Source organism: Daldinia loculata, assembly GCF_022478755.1.
Source record: "Daldinia loculata strain CBS 113971 unplaced genomic scaffold F4817scaffold_38, whole genome shotgun sequence".
Taxonomy (NCBI): domain Eukaryota; kingdom Fungi; phylum Ascomycota; class Sordariomycetes; order Xylariales; family Hypoxylaceae; genus Daldinia; species Daldinia loculata.
Genome location: NW_026054892.1, coordinates 244,813 through 269,558, shown reverse-complemented (window position 1 = coordinate 269,558; position 24,746 = coordinate 244,813). Strand labels below are relative to the sequence as shown.

The window sequence follows — 24,746 nt, the reverse complement described above, 5'->3', positions numbered from 1 at the left end:
GCTCCAGTTTGTGCTTGTCTTTGTACCTGGATGCTGGATCTTTCAGGTGACCAGGAGAATGTGACTGGACAGATAGGATTGAGTGCGGAACCTGTCAGCCCAGATAATGCGGAGCGGATAAATGTTGGACGGGATCAGTATAGAGTTATAAACCAGGGCACCCGAAAAGGCTCAATTTGATTCGATGTTTTAGAAACAGACTTTCTGGGAGCTGTTTGGATGAAAAAAGACAGAGCGTGGAAGGAAGGCCAATTGATTCGATGAATTTTTTAACAAGTGGTGGACCGAGAGGGGATTGATTGGTGAGAAATGGACAGAGGCAAGTAAAAAGTGAGGGAAAGCGAGCCCAGAGGGTCCCGACGTTTTAATGGGGCTGCATTTGTGACTAATCAGCTGCCTTGTTAAAATCTGCGTTGTGGGCCGTTGTGGATTGGTGTGGATTAGTGTGGATCGGTGTGGATCACACACTGCCCCCGCTATTGTGCCAGCGTAGGGATAGACACACTGTGATTGCAAGAACAGCCATGTTTAGGTACCGCTGAAAAATTATGTGGCGCCTGGGGCTGAGGGTGATTTTCTGGTTCCTCGCTTCCTTTGCTGCTTTTAGCTTTTGCGACGTTTTATTATTATTACATTGCCAAATGCGACTTATTTTCCTTTCATCACATCTGCAATATGTATAAGTCGCGTTGTGATTGCAAGGTTTTAATATTTCCTCATATGATTTGAATGCACCATATAATTACGGCATATGTACATACCTAGCCAACGGGACTTTTTCTCATCCGTACTACATACGTAATGTAGTAAAGAAATAAAAAATAAAAAAGACAAGACTGGATGTGGTGACAAATGCTTTCTTGTAAGCGTCGGAGCCGGTAGCTTGGTCTTGTATGTAGTGTACGAAGTACCTAGGTAGTGTATTGTTCTCTCTCCAAAAAAGCCCCCAGCCCCCTCTCTTCGAGACTTATCCTTACGTACTCCGCTTGACGTGTCAGCGGCTTATGTCAATTTACATAAGTCTGATAGCACGAAGTACCTACAGGAGAATCATGCTTGACAGGGATAGGCCCGTCTTTCCAAGTCCGTTTCCAAGTCCCCACGCAGAACTTCACAACTGCATATTGCACATTGCAGTGCATTTCTCGTGTACGGTACATGGATGCTTCTCTTATATGTACATATAGCAGCACTAAGAGCTTAGCAAAGGTAACATTACCACGCGCACTACCTCATTACCTTACCTGCCTTACGAGTTACACTATTCCTGCAAATGGTGAGATTCAGCGGGGTTTGGCTAAGCATGGTAACTTTCGGCTTTACCAGGAACCAAGGATAGATGCCGGTCAGTGGACACTCAGGCGGCAGACCAAACTGACCCAGGTCCTGCAGGTCCTGGTGATAAAATACCTACCCTCTCTCCTTTCATTATACGGAGCTCGGTAAACAAATAAACATCGTCACCAGCAGCTAGTTGCTTGGTCGCTTCCTTGGTCGCTTCTACCAATTTATCTACAATTCGAACTCGGCGCCATAATGATGACCCTTGCGTCGAGGATTTCCGTGTCTATCCCCAGATCGACGCCAGCATGGCAGATGATCATTGTGGCGTGTGGCGACAGTTGTTATTTATGCTAAGCATCCCGGCCTATATTATACTGTACGCTACATAGTACGTTGCAATCCAGCCGTAAGACGAGGAAGAAACTTGGCTCACGGGCGATGCCCCTAGACTACCGGAGCTCGAGCTCAAGCACTATAAGTCTAATAATAGGTCACTCCTCCATTCAGCGTCCACGTAACGCGCGATGCCGCATATCCATTCTCTGAAGATTTAGTATAGCAAGAAACCAAGAAACCAAGAAACCGACAACGTTCTTGTTTATCTACGACTTTCAAACTCCTACCTGGCTTTACACGTCACGGAGAAGCTGGGGCCGCCTAGCTCTGTTCGGAAGCAGTACATAGTCATACGAAGGGATCTTAGGCCAGGCGGCTCCAACACTATGCGCACTTTATCTGCATGTCAGCAATCACAGTGTGGAATTATGCCACACGAACGGAGATACTGTGAAACTGGCTACCACACAACACGTCCTCACCAAGTGGATGCATCATTCTGACGGTGAGAAAGAATGGTGGCGGGCGGAGCCTATTCCCCTTCTCGCTCAAGCATCAACGTCCGTTTGCGCGCCGCCGACCCCTCTGAGCACCGAGGTATATATACTATTCAGTATAGAAAAAGTCGGTGTAGTGAGACATTGTCGTAGCTTACTACATACTTTAGACCGAGATCCTAGGAAGGTTGATTCTCTCCCGTTAGGATCGATGTTGTCGTCACTAGAGATAAAAAGAAGAACTAAGTTGATTGGAACGAGGCGGTAAACTACAATTCTTTACAGGGGAGGTTTTACAAGCCAGGGTTCGAGAACCTGATTTACGCTCAACTCGCATCGTGAGTGGTTGGAAATTCCACCCCGTATGAATTTTGTGACTGGTCCAGAACTGTCTTGGATTTCCTCTTTTCGAAGCACTTCAGTGGACCATTTTACGCAGCGACTTAAAGCTAAGATGTCAGAGTGGGGGGAGGAAGAGCTTAGATAGCTGCTATTGCTGGATTGCTGGGGGGGAGGGGATTGCTGGATGGTAAGTAAAGGGATTTGGTTGCAGAGATCAGCCAGACCAATAACCACATATCAATTCAAACCCCGTTGTTAGGTATGAGGGGTCTTGCAGCGCAGAAGACCTAAATTCGTCCATTCGCATTGAGCAAAAGGGCTTGTCACATGCGATATCGGTTCATTGCTAGAAGACGAACACCCAAAACATGCGGGTTGATCCGCATGTTTTAGTGTACACATTCCTCTTTGGGCGACATTGGAGCTTAAGTCTATTCTCTTAAGTCTGTCAAAATAAAGCTTCAACGCATTGTATATCTAGTGAGGTATCCATGCACATCGTCGTCTTCGGCGAACGGGTCCATTGGAGCCCAATAGCGCGAATTAGATTCCGTCAGGGTCTTGTTCTCGAATCGTATCTATCTTGCGTCTCGCCGAGGCAATTAATTTATTTAAGCATATATATCTTAAGTTATTGATTGTCCCGTGCGTACCTAATACTTACAGGGCATACATACATACCTACCTAGGTATCGAACGATATGGAGATAGATATGACAGAATCTCCGAATATATTCTAGTCATGCTTCTCTAGTGTAGGTAGAAAAGAGAAGAGAAAAAAATATGGCTTAACTATTTTCAGCCTCATCGTCCCTACATATCCAATCTTCCCGGCCGTTTATTTTGATAGCTGCAGTTTGATAGCCAACCAGTTGCAGGGGACGAGAGCTTCTCGAATCGCCACGACGAAGCAAGCTCCGCCAATTTCCCAAATCTGCAATGAGCTCATGAGACACGTTCTGGGGCACGCTGGCGAATGAGAATTCGGAGTCGAGTATTCGCCCTCCAATTCGACTTTCACCCTCCCACACCATCTCCACGCTCATGCTTACCCTTTGTCTCGCGTACCTGGCGCCTAGGGTCTAGGGTCTAGGGTCTGGGCCGCATAAAGGGTCGGGGGTATTCAAGCTTCCACCAGTCTCGTCACATGCCCATCACCAACATTAATATCATCTATTTAAGAACTTCGGTCTTATTTCATGTCATCACTTGTATGTAATTTCAAGTAGATTCTTCTGTAGATCATTTTAAAGCTTGGCGCTAAATCTCGTCCCGGCCGTGTCGCTACTAGCCATTATCACCTTTCGAAGGCTTAGTTTATTAAAGGACTTGGGCATTGTATTTCCGCTTTTATATGAATTAGGTAGTCTATCTAAGTACACCTTCTTATTTCGAGAAAGTAACAGTGGTAATAGTCACGACGTGATAAAATGAGTAAGCCAATAAGTAGTAGATACTCGTCATGTTTGACATAATCTGCAACGGTGAGCATGGCTCGGAATTATTCCGACTTCTTCTGGAAGCAACTTCAGATTATTGGACATGGCTGTTCAGCCGCAACTGTACAACATCCTAAAAGGTAGTTCGGTCTATTACGAACGTTGATACGCCACAGTCCTTAGTACCCCTATCCCCGAGATCTCACAGCCCAAAGAGGGTAGCTTCTCCGGAGCCTCTTTCATCATGTTTATGTGATACCGTGATTATCGCCGGCCTCTTGATCACACTCTAACCAAGGAGCTAGAGTATATTCATTAATGACGGCCCATAATGATCCTTAGGATACTAGTGCCCCAGAGTGAAGCTATCTACTTTCCTAAAGCAGAGATTACTAGAGCGTAAGGGAGATCTTGAACGAAAACTAACTCGATAGGACCGCCCCTCTCCCGTTATATCGGGGGCAAACACCAAGTTGAAAGCTAGTTGTTGGATATTGATGAATCCACAGTGTTATCGTCGTCTAACCGACTCGAGAGTGTATTCCTCCATAGCACCAACACTATTGGCATCTATCAACCGCCAAGGAGTCTGTCAGAGCTAGATCTTCGTAGTGATAGGATAGGGGGCTTGAACAGGTAATCATCGTAACCCGAACATCATCTCCGGGATTCCCCCGGGGTCCCGGAGGAGTTACAACAGCTTGACTTCTTGTGTACTACCCAAGTTTCAGGTTAGTCTCTGATGAAGTGTGCCCCTATGTTAATGACATGGCAATCTAACTGATGGGGCGAACTATCTAGTCTTCGCATACATGGAGCCCCGGGATCTCAGCTCCGTCGAGATCTATTATCGCCACGACCATCTAAAGATCTTGGTATGTCTGTTGAGCGTTCCGTCGTAATGAGCTAGTCAGCTTCACTCGCGATGAGGTCAAACCGAGCTGCCACGCAACACGGGTTGATCTTAGCGTGGTCTTTATGTCCTCCCAACATGACATCTTCTTGAGATATTGTTTACGTATCATTATCAACGTCGCTAGCAACGCAGAGAAGTGGCTCCAGTCTGCGAGTTCGAGGAGGCGAAAAGGGGGAACGTGTGGGTATCTCCAGCTACATCTTTCGACGGTACTCATCGGCCCTAATGCCATCTCGTTGTCTTTCAAAGCGCTGGCCCAATGAAAGTGTTGTTCTAATAAACTCAGCTTTCATTAAGCCCTTTCTCTGTTGAACTTCCTGGTATTAGCTATAGACATGACATTAGAGTTAGTTGGTAAACGCATCCGACCCCGTAGTCCCGCGTTGCGCCACAGGAACAAGTGTCCCCCGCTGATGCGAACCTACATACCTACACACGGAAAAGCTTTAGCTTCGTAAGCTATTTCTATATTGAACTTTCATTATATACTAGTATGGTAAAGTCAATCTGAAGTCAAGGAGTGTAGTCGCTGTTTTGTGTTACACTGGTCGTACGAAGGCCTTCCGGGTCCACGGGCTTAGGGAAGTCTACTTTTCGAATGCGTAACTCGTCATTAGCACAGTATAATAAAAAGGCCTTTCTAGACGAGATATGTTTTGTTACAGTGCATAACTCACTAATGTAACAAGATAGAGCAACGTCGTGGCCAGGACGAGAGAGCTCGGAACACGAAGTTTTCAGGCCTGTAGTTTCCGGCACTATTCCTATTCACGACATCTCTTAGCTCATTATGTCATTCATAATAGATGACGAGTAATTTTGTGTTAGCTAATTGTCTTTATTCCGTGGCTATCCTGAGGTTGGGTAAAAGTCAGGGTGGTGACGGCCCCTTTTCCGGCCCGCACGATGATCGCCGTACACGTCCTCCCTTGAATATATTCCCACAGTCCCGCATACAGTAGGTATACAGTTATTTATCCAATGGTTGTCTAGCTATGATGGAGGGCCACCTGGACACAGCTAACTGGGTTGCGTTGTTTAACTTTAGGCCCAACGATAAGTTGTGCCTGACAACCTGGCGAATCATGTTATTCAGACCCCTTAATAATATAGACACGCCCTTGGACGGGGGGAAATATCGCATATGATAGAGGAATAATTCGGAAGATGCTTTAGAAGGATTACGTCTAGATTCAAGCCCCTATTGGTGAATATTCGGATAGTTCTAGGGGCACGGTTGACTTTCTATCCTACGATGGTTAGCAATATCATGAAAGATGACATTAGGTTTGGTCATAACATGGTATGTTTAAGCTTAACACGATCATGTCTTAGACTTAACTTCTTTTCTCAAAAGGTATGTGATAGCATTGCATCTCTTTTGACGTCGCTAGTTTCGGTAGTGGCGAGGTAGCCCTCTTCGACATGCCCGAAGTCCAGAAGAAGCTGCAAGATTGAACAGATTTATACAATAGATTCCTTTACTGTTACTATTACGTAGCCTTCTAGACTTCCGACACTATAAGACTATGACTACATTTGAAACTCGTATGTTAGGCAAATTCCTCCCAGCGTGATGTTTTCAAATACCCCTGAACTAGAGACATTATCACTCATAAATCTGCTACAGATAGTTAACCGAATAGTTCACACCTTGACCTTTTCATTCGTTTTATTATAATGCCTTGCGGCTTCTGCATGAGAGGGAAGTACACCCGCATCTCTACCGTGAATATCTTCTACTCGCCTATTTACTCGGGATAGCGTGGCCCCTTGGATAGCAGGCATGACATTCAGGGAATTATAGCAGCACATGCATAACGAGGAATCATCAAGACATTCTCCGTTAGCACCCAGTTCTTTAGTTCCCAATTTATTACCTTCTCCCCACCTAGAGTGCAGTCTACTCATGAGGCTATCCTGCCGGGCCGTGATTGGCTACATGGCCACTACCGGGACGTCCTCTATTTAGAGCCAAATGATACATTATTTATTGTGCGCAAAAAATATACCTAACCCTCAATCTGGGGCTCTATGATGTTTCTCAAGGTTAGTGGGTCTGCACGTTGGCAACGTTGGCATTTGTATCATGCTGTCAATAACCCCCTTTGAACCCGTGAGACATAAGGTCAAGCTAACCGTATTTATATTAATCACACCTTCTACGCAAGGATGAACGGGTCGACGCGGTGATTATTCCTAGTGTGACCGAAGCTATATCTGCTGGGGAGTAAAAAACTATCAAATGTCTTTCGAGTTCAAAATAGTATATAGGGTCGAAAAAGTGGACGGTTGTTCATAAGAGACTCGTTAGGAGTTATATTAAATAGCAAGCTGTTAATTCCTATCTACTAATATCTAGGGTCTTTATTCTACTCATATAAGAATGATGAAAGGTACTATATATTATATTAATCTAGCAATAGCGATGCATGTAGAGCTACCGGATCATTGCCCACCCATGTCGCGGATAGGGGTTGCGCATCTGCTTTGCTAAAACACCTATAAGGTCGCAACTATCACTAACAGCAATTAATACTTTAAGGACAGTATTGAGAATAGAAATATACCCTCCACTACTCACTCAAGCATAGGTACCTTATACATGGGGTCTCAGGGGGTTACTATTTTAGACTACATAGTTCCATAGCCTCATAGATATAACTGTAGCGACTATGTTCCAAAGTACTAGATGACTACAAGTTGAATCAAGTAAAAATACAAGATATATATAATTGGTTTTGTTAATAGGGACCTTTCTTTGAAGACATTCACCAATTTCATAACCCCTTTAGATTGGATATACCCTGGAATCGACCTGGCTTATAGCTGGTTGGCACTTTGGGGCATAATCTCTCTTAGAGATCGTGAAGAGAGTGGGTGATAGGCTCAAATTCAACATCTGAAAAATTCCCATCGCCGAGGTGACGAATGGGGTATTTTTTTATAAGACGAGTTCGATTATAGATGGTGGTTTGCATGGCTATTTGAGCATTCGCAGGATCGCCTTTGAACTTCGTCGTGGAGGTTGCTTAGGGCCTGATCGTGAAGACCCCGTAGTCTTGGGCTGCTGGTGTCTTCCAGATTGATCCATAGATATTAGGTTGATCGGAGATGATGCGCTCAATGTTCCCGTCTAAGGTGTCTCTTTTCTCTACCTTTGTCGGTGTGTTTACCTTTATCGGCGCTCTTACCTAGCCGTGATGGAGTTCTGGTATGTCATCCTGTTCCTCTAAAGAACGTGAGGGTAGTGTTAGAAGTCTGTTTTAAGGTAGATCTAGTAGGTCAATCTACCATCTGGTAGCTCTACTACCTGTCCTATTCTCACTAAATAATCTTCGCGACGATATTATCTATTCAGCCCGATAGGTAGAATAAATGACTTTTAACACACTACGCGCCCACTGATGGATGTGGTAGTATGCTATTCCAAACCATACGATCTCCTTATCTAACTCTCACCAGTATATCTATGAAAAATCCCCTTATCATCCAAAATTCAAACAATCCATCCCTTACCCCTTTTAATTTCCCCGACCGAATAGACTCATGCTAGAAAGCATCCAACAGATAGCGCAACTATTGTTAAGTAGCAGTTTTTTAATTTATTTAAAGTATACGGCAACCGGCAACCTACTTTGGGTTAGAGATACGAGAGAAGCAGGATTATTACCTTCGTCACTCTCTTACCCTCAGAAATAATGAATTCGTGCCTATTCGTGAACGATACGGTCCCTCCACGGGGCCTACGTATATGATCTAGCCCATTATGATGTCTTGATGGGGTATTTATGGCTTTGGTGGACGTGCTTTACAGCACCCATCCTAGGAGAGCCTTTAGTATCCTATAGAAATTCCAAATACCCGATTTACGATTTGGTGATCCAAAATTATCATTTATCACACAAGGAATAAGGGACTACCGCTTTACTTTCTCATCTTCTGATTCAATATATTCTACCTATCTTGTCTCCTGAAGTATTAATTAATCATAGAGCAGTCTGTTTCATATTATAAACTCGCCTGGTTTAATCATAAAGAGGCTTTCCTCGCAATGTATATGCCAATATCAGTTAAGTGCTCATTGGCCAGAATGAGCCTACAGCTAGTTGGCATTTCAAGAGATGGGCGGGCCCCTATTGAGTTCTCTTCTGGAGCTATGACTATACATTCAACGATATTTCCGATAAAGATAGGGGATGGGTTGAGTTGACGCTAACGCTCCGATGAAAGGGGCTTGTTAGATCCCCGGGCTACTAAGACATCTAAGACGAAGAGTTCCTAGTTATACAGGTGGCATGATCTTAGCTATCTTAAGTTTATAGTTCTTCGTGTCTCAATATAACATAACTATGTTCTCACTCTTTGCTCGCATCCTCACGGGGCTAACTAAGTCAGTAACGCCTGTAATTACAATATGACGATGTCCAGAGAGCATAGACTACGTGTTAGGATTCTGGATGAGATAACTGAAAAGGGGGTGGTCTCAGTGTGTACAGTCACTGGCCTCCAGAGCTTAAGCTCAGAGTTTCTCACGGAACAACGTCGTCGTTTCCACCCCGTGATACTACGACGCAAAAAGAACATCCTATTAACCGCATAGAGCACATGTCATAACTAGAGTTGGGTGGTATACACTACTCCGCTAGTCTAGCGAGAAAACTACCAGAAAAGGGGTTTACTTAGACCCCCTAGTATGTCTATCGTCTAAGTAGATAGTTCCCATCCCATCCATAGCCGCCGACCTTAAAACCCGTAAGTACACCTCTACCCATCGAAGATGAACTAGCCGGAGGGGAGTAGAAGACCTACTTCCGCAAGGAACCTCCCGTACCCCTAGGAGTCCTAGGCACTATGACTCTCCTAAACCGCCATCTGATAGCCCGACATGGCAGGAGAAAAGTTGGGGGCCATATATGTGGTAGATGGTCTATAAGCGTGTACTTTAGAACCTCGCGGATATTTACACAATCGAACCGGTGCCGAAGCACGGCTGCCTAGTCTTTAGCCAGCCTTACAGCGAGTCAGACCAGCAGCGCCATGGTCTCCGACGGCTAGGTAGCAACTTACGTTTAGACTCTTGATCGACTCCAAACAAGTCCAGCGCTACCCATGGCCTATTTATCGGTAAGCAGCGGTATTCGTTCTAATGCACTTTCCTAGGTTGACTACACCACCTACCGGTTCTAGTATCATTCTCAACAACAGTCGACGGCGATAGGACTCATCACCACGATATAATGGTACAAGTGGAGTCAATAAACAGGCAGCTCTTCAGCTCTTCAGCTCTTCAGCTCTTCAGCTCACAGGGATACATGAGTCAGACAAGCCTAAACATGTTTCTAAGAAGACGATGCAAGGCAGATATCTAATATACAAAGAGCCACTATGGAGTTAACAGCACCACTCTCTACTCACCAAACCCCCCGTCTTCCCAACCGCGAGCAAAAACCCCAAGTCAAAAAGAGGTCCGAGCGAGCCCGCAGGCACGAGACACCTGGGACATGCGAGGCTGCGGCGAGACGAGTGGCGTAAGCACGCAAGTAAGCACCTAACCTAACCTACCCTATCTTATAACTACGTATGTACCTAGGTAATGTATGTCAGAAAAAAAAAAACCCCAGCCATATATATCTACATCCATCCCATCCCATCACGAATCCACAACGCGTCGTTTCACATCCGCGTGGGGGGACGGTCCCGTCGGAACCAGGATAGTGTGTTTTCTCCCACGTGCGAGAAGAGCGCCGGAAAGGGTTTGTCTGTTTGCTTTGGGGAGAAAGAGATGGTATCTCAAAAATCCTCATCTTACATGCATGTGACTTTGCCGCAGACGTACATAACTAGGTATATATATATAAGGGAGATAGACAAGAACGCAATAGTAGCTTCCGATGAAGAAGAATCCTCTCGTCTAAAGTGTTATGAATATAAAGCGGTCGCTTATATATACTATACTATACTATACAATATAGTATAGTATAGTTACCTGCTAATCCTAGAAATTACTCTGCATTCTGTTCTGCGCGCCTTGAAAAATAGGAGGTAATTAATAAACGTCAGTATCTTGACGTGGATCCTTTGAGGCTTTTATTAAGCGGTGTCTTTCGAGGTGCAGCGGATAATCATAATAACGGGACTTATAGGTCCCACGGTCCCACGGTTGGGGCACAGAGCGACGATCGGGACGAGGTTGGTCGTGTCGGAGAATAACCATCTTCTTTGCTCCTCTCTTCCAGAACAACGTGTCGATTGGGACTAGCTACCAGGGTTAGGGATCTCGCGATTGGGATTGTGATAGGTATCCGAGTTCACAGGTATGTTCCCAAGTTGCGGATACATGGCTAGTTTAATAGGTTATGTGATGGCAGTCGGATATAATATATCACGCACAACGCACGCACGTAAGCGCACACGCATATACATACATGCGTACATATATCCAGTATTAATATAATATATCGAAAGGCAACGGGCTTCTGATAGACAAACACACGCAAGAAGGATAAGCCCGACCGCTCAGTATGGACAAAATCAAGAGTTACGGCACGGGATATTCAGGAGGAGGAGGAGGAGGAGGAGGTAAGGCACAGGCAGACAGACTACTGCGGCCCTCGTCACATTTTTTTTTTTCCGCCTGCCCCGATGCGATGCGCGACAAACGGCGCACTGCTACCGTTTCCACGGAAATCCTCCAGCCAACTGCGTTTTTGCGCCTGGTGTTGCCGTCCGAGAGTTGTAGACCGAAGCGGCACAAATTTTCTGTCGAGTCTGTGCTTGCTTGCTTGCTTGCTTGCTTGCTTCTTTTCTCCCATTGGTATATACCTACCTACCTCCCTACCTAAGGTATGTTAGGTATGTATGTATAGTCGCGGTGCTCGAACCCGCCTTCGTGATCAAGAAAGCAGCCGGCATCGTCACATTTGGGGTCCCAGGTCTTGGCAAGCAAGATCCCAATCTACTTACCCGTTGGCGAGGCCAGGCGCGATCGTCATCCACTTCCACGGGTGTGCGTGTATGTATGTATGTATGTTTTTGCCCGGCTGCCGTTTGCAGAGAAGCACATCTTAAACATTTGCCCCGATGGATGGCCACTTCGGCAGCGGCCGTCCGCGTCGCGGTAGGCAAAAACAAAACAAAAAACAAAGGCTTTTCCCATCTACATCCTCACCGCCGGTCGAGGGAAAGGGATTGGGTTTGGTTTTGGTTTGTTCTTCATATTCCTAACGTAGGTAGTAAAGAAGAAAAGGCCCCCCTTTTCCCGTATGCTATGTTATGTAGGTATTTACCCTGCAGTCAGTCAGTGTGCAACTCATATATGTATATATATATATATATATATCTCCATCCGTCTGCCTCTAGCGGGATCGAAACCCCCGTTGAGAGAGAGGGGGGCGACGGAAGAAGATCTGGGGACGAGACTCGAAAAGTAGGAGGTAGTATGTAGAGCATTACTGTATGTATGTATGTATGAAAGAAAGGAAAGGTGCAATTTAATAGCAAAAGGTCGCGGGCGCTTAACTGGACCCGCAAACAGCCAATAGCGAGCCGAGAGCCGAGTTCGAACCGCTGCATGACACACCCCATGGCCCCCCTTAAAAGCTAAGGCTAAGGTCGAGCCAATGGGGTCGCGACCTCGGGCGATGGATCCAGCGCTTAAAGAAGATTGCGCGCCGGCTGTGGCAGTTGAAAGTTTCTGTCCCAGTTTCGAAAGGGCGAACGCTAACACAAAAGCGAACTAGTCCACTTTCTACTCTTATGTACCCCCCCTTCCCCCCTTGCCCCTCTGTCACCCCTCGTCGAGCCCCGCCATGCAAGTCCCAGGATGTCGGGACGCACAAACCGACCAATCGTGTGTAAAAGACCACCGCAGTCGGGCGTCGCGAGTTTACCAAGGTACATATAAGACCAACATACATGTAGGTATACTACCTACCTACCTACACACATTGTAATAGGCAAGTCTGTAAAGTCCAAGTAGTGTAAGTGAGTAGTGAGTAACGAGTAGCCTGCCTCTAACATAGCACCGTGGGAATATTTCTAGACTCCGGGTAAGAGAACGAGTAATAATGATGACGACGATGACGACGATGATGATGATGATGATAGCCAAGACAAGACAAGACGAGACGAGACGAGACGACACGTCCTAGATATCTGTAGTAGTAAGAGTAGCAAGAGTAGCAAGAGTAGCACAGCTATACGTAAACACGGGTAGAATCAGCCGGACTCTCGAACGAAGCTGCCCTAGCATCTAAGTAATATGTCGTGTCCACGAGGCCTCGTAAGTCCCCTCCATTGAAACAGCCACCTCGTGATTAGCACAATACGTAATATCATAAGAAACATACACACACTTACACACAGACACACAGACACACATACAAAAAAAGAACAATACAAAAAAAACAAAGTGTGTGTGTGCGTGCGTGTGGGCGATCTTGGTCAACCACCTTTTCAATCTCGGTTGGCTCCCTACCTACCTACCGCGGGCAGTTCGCGTGGTCACAAGAATAAAAAAAAAACCATAAAAATAAATAATAATAATAATAAAAGTCCGTGTACTGTGCGAGTGTGTGCGCGAGCGTGTGAGCGTGTGAGCTAGAAATCTAGAATACCTACCTACCTACCTCTACCTACCTAGCGAAGCGGAGGCGGCGGAAGGAGGGCCACCAACGACGACCGCGCTCTTGACCGAAACTTGGCCAGAGCCAAGCGACGAATCGTCAACGCTTACGAGCCCAACCTCCCGGCCGCATTCTAGGTCGCCTTAGCGGGCAGACAGGAAAACAACGTCCACCGTCCGTTTCCCGTCTGAGACTCCATACCAACTCCATACAAAAACCAAAAACCAACAAAAAAAACCCCCCCAAAAAACCCATACGAATACATACATACATACATACATACAGATAAATAAACAAAATGCTCACAGAAAAGGGAATCTCTTCACGTCGGGGCCCGCCTATAGAGCCAATTCCTCGTCAAACACGTATTGATATTGTTTGGGCACTAAGCTCTACTAAGCTAAAAGGGATGCCATGTAATTGCGTGAATGTTGGCTACACCAAGTTTCGACCCGGTCCTATCCTATCACACAGTAACCTATCGGTACTTGCTCCCTCTCCCTCTCCCTCTCCCTCTCCACGTTCCTCTTGGTCCCCTTTCCACAAAGGGGGCACCACCACACCTGAGCCTATAGAGAAGAGAAGAAAAAAAAAATCCAAAATTCCGTGGTATCGCTGCGCAAGCCTCCGATTCCCAGGATTGCTGATGCCCACCAGCAAAACGCCAATAAACTCCATCATAGTTTCCTAACAGAAATCCACCCAAAATTCCCCCCCCCCCTCTTTGTAATGCCAGATACGCCATGGATCTAGATCGTAAGAAGCCATAAAGTCATTTCCACCGTTTTTTTAAGGGATGTTGGATGGAGATTAATAATGGTCCATCGATCCCAACAGTGGCTTCGTTGTTGTTGTTAATTTGATACTGATAAGTATATCGGAGAAGGAGAGAGAAATAGAGAGAGAGTGTGTGTGTGAGTAAGTCGGTAATTGCGCGTGTGGATGAATGAGCGAGTGAGTGAGTGAGTGAGAGAGGGAGTGATAGATATGAACAAATGGAAAATAAATGTCAATTCCTGGCGTAAAGGCCAAAATAGAATTAGGGGGGGACGGTGCCATGACTTTAGTTCGTTCGTAGTTGAGTAATTTGGTAAGATGGTTTAATCAAGTGCCTAGACTGTGTTCGTTCGGGCTGCTGCTGCCGCCGCGGCCGCTGCTTGGACTTTAGAACAGTCTAGATGCGTTGTCTTCCTCCGTTTGCCTTTCGGTGCCGGCTCCATCTTTGGCGTATATGTAACGGTCCTCGTGACAACTTCCCGAATATGACGTACGCTCTTAGCTGACGGTTTATGTGCTCTACAACCCTGCGAGTACCTAGACTTCAATGCCGCTTCCCAGTCAAACGGTGACCGTACTGATCTTGCGCTGAATGGAGATCGTGCTGTTGAGCTCAGTGGCGAATCTATCGTTGATACAGCGGGTGATGGGGGCATGTGAAGGCTCGGGAATGATGTCACTCCCGCCGGTGGTGCAGACATAGGCTGACCCGGAAGAGGGCTTGAAGGAATACCGGCTAGTGACTTATGGTTACCGCATTTGCAGGAACAGTCTGTCTGTTCGCTGCTTGCGGTCGATGGGACCGAATCCTGAGTTGAGTCATCTTCAGGGCTGCTCGTTCCTGATCTCTTCCCTGTAATGACTGGCGAGGGCATCGACATAGCCTTTAGGAAATCCATATAGGCTGTAGGTGGGGTGATAGGAGTCTTTGCGCTGTTAGGGAATTCCTCCTTGATAAAGTCCGGGACGGCGGAGAGGGGTGTCTTGGCCGATAGAGCAGACAGCTCCGAAGGGAAGGTTGCCGTGACCGGCGTTTTCAACTGCGCGAGCTTCGGCTTGACTGAAGGCATGATGATGGTGTCTAAGTGGTAGTTAAGTAGAAAGTTGGTTGTTGAATAGTTGAGTAGCTTCAAGTCAAGCGAATGACTCGGAAGGATGAGAAGACGGGATGCCTAGGAGCTGCGGAGAAGTCGCCGTTGTAGAGGAAGAGTCGAGAAGATGTGCGTCGTGGGTGAGAGGGAGTGATGGTTGTTATAATGCCTATGTAACTCTGGCGGGTCAAGGATAAGGTTGCTGCGTGGTGGACAGGGATAATGGGATGGGCAAGCATCCGTGGCAGAATACCTAGTCGATGCTGAGACAAAGGCGCCAACGGGAAGCTAAGCTACTTCCCGGTTAGGGACACTAGAATCGATGTGACAGATCCAAGGTAGGGCCAAGGTAGGGGGGTGTGGCTCCAGGAGTGAGTCCCCGGGTATGTATGCGAGGGCTCAGACGGGGTAGGCGTCTGTTCTGGTGACAATAGGTAAAAGTGTACCTCCTAACTGTGTTTATTACCCGTACGCGCTGTAGACGGATTCCAGTATTTGAACAAGGAAGGTTGACTTGTGGCCCAGCTGGTGGAGAGGTATAAAAATAAAAATAATAACAATAACAAAAAGTAGTCAACGCTGGCGCGAAGGGTAGAGCAAGGTCAAGCTTAGTCGAGGACAGCGGTAGTAATGGGCCAGTGGTAGAAGTGTAAAGTGAAGGCGTCTCAGGATTGGCTGCGGATTGGCTACGAATAGGCAACAGGGATCAATCAGGTGCCTTTAAAGAACCAACCCTTTTATAGCTTCAATTGTATATACGATTGTAATGTACAATTGAGTAATTATAGGTATCTTTCTTTTCTGTGCTGCTGACTCTATTTCGTGATTAGTCTGATTAGTCTGATTAGTCTGATTAGTCTAGGTTGTGTTAAAGCTGGATCAAGGCTGTAATAGGGAGGTATGTAAAGAATTGAAGGGGGTTTACACTAGACGATATTACATAGGAGAGGGAGCACTTGACTTACATCCTGTTTAAAATGATTCACCCCGAGAAAATAAAATAAAATAATAATAATAATAATAATAATAAAAGGCTCCCAAAGGTATAAGTTACCTGTACTGGGGTTACCGTCGACTTAGGCCAGCTTTGTTTAAGTGCGTAGCTAATCTTGTATCTAATTGGTTAAAGGCCCCCGGTCGGTGCGGTTTGCCAGGCGCAATATCCCGGGATCTCGCTGGTGAGTTTAAGTGGTTCGGAGGTATTCGGTACTTGGGTTAAGCGCTGCCGCTACTGTGTATTTGCTATATTTGGCTCCTGATTAGCGCCGTTCCGTTGCCTACCCTTCTGATTTGACCTTTTCCCCTCGGCCTCCCTCCCCCCTGTCTTTTATTTTGCTTTCCGTCACGGAGAACAACCACTTACCATCGCCAATACCAAAACCATCACCATTCACGACTCACCTTAACTTAAAACTTCAGCGGCAATAAATCCCTTGTGGCTGAGTTTACCACAGTAAACCTTTTGTGCACAACACACACAAAAAGCAAAATTTATATTGCTGTCAGCTTTCCACCTGGTAATTGGAGGTTAAGCTGAACGAGCTGAAGAGTGGATCGCGGGATGACCGTCGATAAGGGATGCTGATGCAGATGCAGATATATTATGTAGTAGTGTCGTACGTGGATAGAGAGGTAAGATATTTTCAGAAACGTTGTTTCAGATTGTCGATGAGTTTAGCCCAAGACTCTTCCCGCTGTGTACTTGTATTACTCAACAGTTGCTATTCAAAGACATGATCGTGAAGTGAAGTCTGGGGGCGAGGCCTCGTTTATGTACAGATTTCAGTCTTCTCTCGCTTCTCTCTCTCCCTCTCTCTCCCTCTCTCTCCCTCTCTCTCCCTCTCTCTCCCTCTCTCTCTAATCTTCAACAATCTACATTCTTCAAGCCATGTTCTACACTTCATGTCTTTCTGCTTCATCCAGCGCGCGGCTCGCCATGCCTGTTTTGTTTTTCGCTTAATTTGTTCAATTAAAGGTCGTGTACTTCCCATGAATAGATCCTTTGTCCTATTTTGCGGCTCCTGGTCTTAGCCAGACTTAAGCGGAGCGCGCGCCACATGATGCACGACATAGATCGAAGACATCCTCGAGCTGTCGTTGGCTAGGAGGTCCTCAACGGAGTCTGCCTTGGGGGAGTTGGAGTCTACAATTTACCACGAGAACCCTTCTAAGTCTCATATTCGACGCCTCCCCAGCGCGCGCTTCTACGAGGCTGGAGTATGGGCGCCAGCCAAAAGAGGGGTCTGTCTAGGTAGTCATGATGCCAGAACGCGAGGCCATCAAAACGATAAACAATCCTTATAACTCGAAGTGAAGTTCGTCTAGAAACCTTCTATGCCAGTCAGATTTGCCAAGTAACCCAATGCTGTGGAGGCGCCGTGCCCCCATCTAAGCGCCGGTTAACCTTGCTAATTCCCACGCCAACTATTCCTCAAAAAGGTTCCTCCTTAGTCGCCTTTGCGCGCTTATCATATAGCTTCGTCGGCATGGTTGCTCATGGTTGCTCATGGTTGCTCATGGTTGCTAAAGATGTTGGTTTCGTCGCTATCCTGCAGGAAACGGCTGCGCCTAACTTGACTAACTTGAACATTAGTGCACGAGCTAAGGGGTCTCAATATGCAGACAATAAGCCGTATTGGAGATAGCTCGGCCATGTCATCGAGTGTTGGTCTTTACCTATAACCGTATGCCGATATAATCTTTAGCATGACGAACAAGTACCGAATCCTATGTTAAGCGCAACGTGGATCTCACCTGGTCGTCAACAGAGATGGAGCTATTATGAGCTAGTGCGTGGCGATTATCGCAGTGCCGATGTCGTGGAGTTGTTTGTTATTGTTGTTGTTGTTGTTGTTGTTGTTGTTGTTGTTAGGAGTAGAGATATATTTATTGGATTTTAGCAGACGATGCAGAATGCCGCCGTAGCATTGGAATTCGCCATAGGCTGGAATCGCAATGTCAAGCCTGGACTACTGGCTCTAGTGTCTACACGGGATCAACCAGATCCTACTCCATGAGGTCACGCATCTGTTAGCTTGTCCAGACAGACAAGGCTCTACAGATAGGCCAATCTACACTGGAAAAGGAGCCGGTGCCGTCGACTAACCAGGTCCATCTCTAGCATCTTTGTTTACATTTTGCTCTAGAGTGCCCTATGAGACGTTCTACCGTATGCTTGCTTAAGCGCGTAGAGAGAGTTGCGAGCAAAACTAGATACGTGGCAGTCATCTGAACTATCACGGCAGTTATTCTTACGCGTAAGATTTCTTGAGCTGAGGTATTGGCAGGTATACGTGCGTATAATTCTATTCTAGCTATTGACTATTGCGTGTATATTACATTTGCCACCGGTAGAAGGGCACTTACATCGTCTTTCTTCGCTCTCGAGAACGAATACCCGGAGCTGGTAACAATTGTGGTGTCGTTACCAAAAATTTAAAGGGGTTAGGATATACACCTAAGGACACACCTATTAGAACAAGTACATCTTACCTTGAGGCGTATGATGAGTACATATATCGACGCATCGTGATGTACTTCGCGCTTCTTTCGGCTACTCGAGTATCCACATTGGCATTCAATACATGCATTCGAGTCGCAGGGCTCCGCTTCGTGGGTTATTGACCGCCATTTTGTGAGAGAGGCTGTAAGTAGATAGAGGTGAAGGTGAAATATTTCCGATTTGTTTTGACACTGTCAACGAGACCAGCTAATTAAGAAATTTCGCAGACGAGAGTCATGAGTAGATGGCACAGGTCATATTCTTGAGTAGGTAGCTACCTATTCCTGACGGTGGCTACTCTTGCGATAATGCTGATTCGTCCTGTCGTTTTACCGCGATCTCTGGATGGGACAACACACTAGCTAATCGGAATGTGTCGGTAGTAAATCATCTCTTCCCTGGCTTGCGTCTCATGTAAGTCTCGCATGATTCTGAAGCTGCATCTAGGGCATACATACAGACTGCCCCGTACATGCTCGCATCCCCCACGCGTGAACGCCACCAACGCGCCACTAATAAAACCATCGTGGAGAGAGATCTAACCTCTATCTCTTCTGTTTTCGTTTGCGCCTTCATTTTACTGGCTTCTGTCATCTTTCATCTTTATTGACCTCCCTGACTTCCTTTGCCACGGCATTGCATAGAGCCACCCTTACGCCAGCGCCGGTAAGGACGTGAATCCACAGCCTCTGCGTATCACTGAGACGATCATTGGCGCTCTTAACCTCGGCGAACATCACTTCCTTGCTCGGTTCTGCTCTCCAGAGGATCAAGTCTGGTATGCCACCACCTCTCTGGCCATATTCCTGTGCTATGACCTTGCATATGGCGGCTAGTGCTGCCCCGTCGAAGCAGCTAGCCAATTCGAGGAGGTCCTCCAGCTCGTAATCCCAGTTGAGCCCGACGACACAAGTACGATTATCGCGTTCCCGCCGGTCGACCTCCTTGACCAGCTTCACCGCATCACCGTTTGCGATCTCGACCAGGCGGTGATTGATCTCAGACGCTCTGGTGGGGTAGAAGGCGTCGGTGTGCAGATCCAGCGGGCACGTCTGGTACTCGGTCTGAAAGACGTTCGGTATGTAGAGGAAGAGTATATCGAAAAAGAGGTACGCGAAGAGTGTCCTTACGATACCTCCTTCGGCATGATAGCCTTTCCAGCCCTGGTCCCTGTACCAACTCAAACACATGGCTTCCACGCTACACTCGCCTCCGCCCTCAGCCTCGTCTACCCATATAGTTTTAGTACTCGCACCCCTCCCCTTCTTGCCTAGTACATCGTCCTTTTTCAGCTGAATTCCTTCGACAAAATGCTCTTCAGGTTTCTGCAGTCGGACGTGACCGAAATCATGTTGTAAACGTTTCGGAATTTTGAGCTGCTTCTCAAGTTTAACCAACCTTTTCTGTATATCATAATGATAGATCATATGGCAATCTCGATCCTCCAAGGCAGTTTCGCAGGTAGTCGCTGCAATGCGCTTCCAATGCTTTTTCTGCAGGTCCGAATCCTTATAGGTAGGATCGGTCTCTAGAGCATACATGTAATGCTCCTCTAGTAGAGCCTTTCGCTGATACCAAGAGCCCCGGCGAGCCAAGTGGAATAGGCGCTGGCCAAGTAACTCGGTCAGAAGTGCATGTTCTCGCTGGTGTTCTTTCAACCGGCCAAAAACGTGGGCTGCTTTATGAACGATTCGAGTGTATGGATGAGCAGGATTGAGCCTCCTCAAGTAAGCGCCTTCTCCAGATTCATAGACTCTCTCCTCTTTCTCCTGCTCTTCCCGAAGAAGAGTCTTCCATCTCGGATATATTTTCTCAAAAATCTCTATTACCTTTCGAAAGGCCACCTCTGTGGCGGGTCCATTAAACTCCAAAATATTGTCAACGGCGTATTCATTCCTCATAGCTGTCTCGAATTCCAACAACTGAGCCCTCGAGTTGAAAATATTTGCAGATCTGCTGACGATGTATTTGGGGAAGTTGCGTTTTGATATCTTCGCAAGAATAATCGTGGTCAGAGACTTCTCTGTCCATTCGGTAGACCTATAAAAGACTAGGTGAACCCTCTCGAATAATTTAAAAACGGGTAAGGAAAGCCTTATACAAGGCCCAGCTATAGCTGAGATTTTATCCAAGAAATGCTTTCTCCTGTTGGAATCTTCACTAGGATCTGGGGCTGGAGTGTCTACCTCTGGTGTATCACGTCCTGGCGAGTCGACGGACGCAATAGTGCTAGACCGGCTAAGGCCTAACGAAAAGAGGCCTGCTTGTTGATTGCTCATTCTGCAGATAGATCTTGCAAGCTCGGCCTTATTCTTGCCTTGCACCTTGGCCTCTTTAGCCAAGGCTTTGACCTCATCTAAGCTTAGGAGTTCCACAGCTTCTTCGACACTGGTAATATACTGCTCTGATGTATCTGCAAAAGTGAAATTGTCACTAAACAAATATTGATCTTGAGCCAAAGAATCAGGTTCCGGGTTCGTGGATATAAAGGCAGGGTCAGGACCGGAAGAACTGGTTGGTAAATCCCGGTTCTCCTGTAATTCACTAACGGCTGCCTCGGTATCTGAAATATCATCGTGATAACGTAGACGAGCGATACGGTGCCACGATGCAGTCTTCCTGAGGAATAGCCGCACGTATCTGCAATTCTAGGTCAGAATAGATAATAGAAGAATGAGCCTCGTAAGTCACATACAGGAATTGGGCGTCATAGCTTAGCTTATTCCATTGGCCAAAAATATACATTTCCTTGTCATCGAATAAATGAGATTCCTCATCGAGAACCGTGCCAAGAGCGAGGTTAAAAGCATCAACATAGAGTGACGTCTTACCTCTCACCCACTTCCTCGAATCTAATCTCGACGCAGCAGATGCAGAGCCCCCATCGTCTTGTGACGCTCTGAAATTTTCATATTCTTCCAAGGCTTCTTTTCCAGACTTGGTCTCGGGCAGTGAATCCTCAATGGCAGTCCGCCTCGGTACGTCAGCTTCTGCATCTACCTCTGCCTCTGCCTCTGCCTCTGCCTCCGAATTCTGCGGGGTATCGTCATCACCAAGCTCCGAAGCCAGAGTATCTACTCGCCGCACCACCGGCAAACGCTTCAACAGTGGACTCCCAGGCCGAAGGTCTTCATCTGAACCCTCAGCGCCCACGTGACTCTCATCCCTCTTAACCCTCTTAACCCTCTTAGAAGGCGGCTCATCCGTCGCATGGGCATGTCTATCTTTCAATTGGGGTGATCTCCGAATAAGAAAAGCGTCCATTATCGCTCACCCCACAGGCGATGCATGTTGGATGAAGTTGCAGAGAGAAAAAGACAAAAGATGACTTCATACAATGAAACGCGTGGCGGGACGCGGATTCCCTTTTCCCTTAGCGCAGGGAACTAGAGTGGGAACGCGTGATCACGGGATCAAGGGTTGTACAGAGAAAGTACCTCCTATGCATCAGTACGGCTCTTACTGCTTAGGAGATGCGACATATATTGTACCTCTATAGGATAGGTACATCCCCATCCCCATACGCATATCCAGATTTCCACATCTCAAGCTCAAATTCCCCACGAACCATCAACCATCACCATCACCATCACCCCAACAATTATTCCTTTTTACAGCTGCAACAGTAACAGTAACCCGCTGTAAACATGGCCGACGAGATCCGCCAGACACCCGTTCCAGTACCTCACGTCTACGGGCAACCAGCCCTGGCACCCGACACAACGACACCACCACCAACAACATCATCTCTCGCCGGAGACGCAGCAGCTATGACCATTGAGCAACCACCTCCCGCTCCCAGCACCGAGCAAGCAGCAGTACGTAGTCCAAGCTCCATGTCTGCCTAACGCACAAAACACTTCCCTCCCAAACCAAACCAAATCAAACTACCAATTGATATATTATCCATCCATCAACTAACCAACCCTCTCTCCCCCTCCAGTCCCCAGCCCCCACCACCACAACCACCACAACCAACGCCGCACCCACAACCACAACCGCACCCGCACCCGCACCCGCGCCCGCAACAACGCCCTCCAACGCACCAAGCCCCAGCCCAGCCGCCGCCACCACTACCACCACTACCACCACCACCACCGCACCCCCCGCCCGCACCGGCACGCCCCTCCGCGCAACCAACGGCCAGCAAGAAGCCAATTCCTCCTCGCGCGCCGCCTCCCAGCACCCGGACCCGGGCTTCACCATGCCCGCCGAGGCCCCGCCCCACGGCGCCCCCGTCCGCCAGTACCTCAACTCCAAGGTCACGGGCCCGTTGCTGGACGGCATGAAGTTGATTGCCAAGGAGCAGTAAGTTTTAAGACTTCAGTTTTACGTTTGATTGTTATTGAGGATTGGGGCTAGGATTTGCTATGTGTCTGTCTGTCTGTCTATGTCTGTCTATTTACTTGCGTGGAGGATTGCTTAGAAGCCTACCTACTTGGTTTGGGGATTGTGCAATTGTGGATTGTGACGGTACGGATGCTAATGTTACGTTTACGTTCACAGACCCAAGGATCCCCTGCGCGCTCTGGGCGAGTACTTGCTCCAGCGCTCCAAGGAGCTCGAGTCGACAACACAGTGAGGGTAAGGTTAAGCCAGGTAGTAGGCAAGCAAGCATGAGAATGGAGTTCCGGGAGAGGGAAAAGAATCAATTATGTCATTACAGATTCCGCATTATAGATTTCGTCTTTCACGATGATACCATTACTTTAGAAACGAACGATTACTATTAGGAGGACTAATATAGACTCGCTAGGACATTGCAGGATCTAGATTCACCGAAAGCACTAGGGATCAAGCAAATAACTAATACTCTTGTTCTTCACGAGACTCGTATTGATCTCTTGTGTAATTGTTTATTCATCACCTTTCTCAGGCAACTAGTAGAATAATCAGGCACTCATCACTTTTGTGGCTGCCCGAAAAGCAATTCCGTTTTCCACGCGAACTCCATGACCAGACCAGGCATTCCACATGCAAATCATCCTCCGCGCGCGCGCTCGTTGCTTACGCTTATGCGACGATGGTGCTGGCCGTGGCGCTCTCGTACTTCCAGGTCGGGGGTAGGACACCGACGGTCTTGTAGTAACGGGCGAGACGGTGGATTCGGGACTCGATCAGAATCAGGCGGAACTTGGCGTCCTTGTCCTTGCGGTTGCGCTCTAGGTGCTTTCGGACGGAGACGGCCTACCGGGTATTATCGTTAGCATTCCAAAATGGTCTTTCTTGCAAACGAGTTGACTCACCTTCTTGATCAACATGTACAGATCCTCAGGAATCTCGGGGGCGAGGCCTATATGAAGATCGCACTGTCAGCCTTGACCAACAGCGGCATTGTTATATACCACGGCGTTCCAGGAACACTCATGATATTCAGATTGTTGGACTGCGCAGCATTTCGCTGGCTTCGAGGGGAGGGATCATTCATTCATGTCGTACCATTGGACTTGAGGATGCGGAGGATCTTGTTACCTAGATTTCGGGATTAGCTATTGTCAAACGGGACTGATTGAGATAATCTATTCCATACCGGTAACAAAGCGGACCTGGGTGATTCCGTGGGAGTCACGGAGAACGACACCGATCTGAGAGGGGGAAGCACCCTTACGGGCGAGACGGCAGATCTGCTCCTCGACCTGGGCGGGAGTAGTCTTGAGCCACGCGGGCGGGTTGCGCGAGTAGGGGATCGCAGAAGCGGAGATACCCTTTCCCCTGGAGTGAAGACGACCCATTTTGGCGGATGTGTTTGTCGACTTGTGGTGGTTGTCGGAATTGTCTGAGGTAGTTGGAGATCGTGGAGATCGTGAGTGAAGTTTTTGGAGGATTTAATTTTTGAAAAGATGCTGGGTGAAATTGTGTGTCGGCTTCTGTTGCCCTCCGGTGGTCAATGCATAGAACCCACTTTTTCTTTTTTTCAGGTATGTTACCCCGAAGA

At 47.2% G+C, this 24,746-nt stretch overlaps 5 protein-coding genes across 5 annotated transcripts; 2 read left to right on the top strand and 3 right to left on the bottom strand.

Moving 5' to 3' along the window:
- The first annotated feature begins 11,311 nt into the window (after positions 1 to 11,311).
- F4817DRAFT_343164 (uncharacterized protein) lies at positions 11,312 to 12,575 on the top strand. The gene is made up of 2 exons (XM_049303994.1): positions 11,312 to 11,655; positions 11,781 to 12,575. Exons 1-2 carry the CDS (start codon positions 11,339 to 11,341, stop codon positions 12,259 to 12,261), a joined length of 798 nt encoding a protein of 265 aa, XP_049157349.1. The 5' UTR covers positions 11,312 to 11,338; the 3' UTR covers positions 12,262 to 12,575.
- Positions 12,576 to 14,553: 1,978 nt separating this feature from the next.
- On the bottom strand, positions 14,554 to 15,288 carry F4817DRAFT_317664 (uncharacterized protein; the record flags this gene model as incomplete). Its single annotated transcript, XM_049300833.1, has 1 exon — positions 14,554 to 15,288. The coding sequence occupies one exon, from the start codon at positions 15,286 to 15,288 to the stop codon at positions 14,554 to 14,556; it is 735 nt and encodes a 244-aa protein (XP_049157348.1).
- Positions 15,289 to 18,805: 3,517 nt separating this feature from the next.
- On the bottom strand, positions 18,806 to 22,203 carry F4817DRAFT_171491 (VRR-NUC domain-containing protein). Its single transcript, XM_049298210.1, has 2 exons — positions 21,507 to 22,203; positions 18,806 to 21,451 (listed from the first exon to the last, which is right to left on the bottom strand). Exons 1-2 carry the CDS (start codon positions 22,073 to 22,075, stop codon positions 19,402 to 19,404), a joined length of 2,619 nt encoding a protein of 872 aa, XP_049157347.1. The 5' UTR covers positions 22,076 to 22,203; the 3' UTR covers positions 18,806 to 19,401.
- Positions 22,204 to 22,209: 6 nt separating this feature from the next.
- Positions 22,210 to 23,578, top strand: F4817DRAFT_171332 (uncharacterized protein). The gene is made up of 3 exons (XM_049298208.1): positions 22,210 to 22,629; positions 22,755 to 23,119; positions 23,318 to 23,578. The coding sequence occupies exons 1-3, from the start codon at positions 22,459 to 22,461 to the stop codon at positions 23,391 to 23,393; spliced, it is 612 nt and encodes a 203-aa protein (XP_049157346.1). The 5' UTR covers positions 22,210 to 22,458; the 3' UTR covers positions 23,394 to 23,578.
- Positions 23,133 to 24,651, bottom strand: F4817DRAFT_343141 (40S ribosomal protein S13). The gene is made up of 4 exons (XM_049303993.1): positions 24,342 to 24,651; positions 24,251 to 24,283; positions 24,058 to 24,104; positions 23,133 to 23,998 (listed from the first exon to the last, which is right to left on the bottom strand). Exons 1-4 carry the CDS (start codon positions 24,541 to 24,543, stop codon positions 23,825 to 23,827), a joined length of 456 nt encoding a protein of 151 aa, XP_049157345.1. The 5' UTR covers positions 24,544 to 24,651; the 3' UTR covers positions 23,133 to 23,824.
- Positions 24,652 to 24,746: the final 95 nt, after the last annotated feature.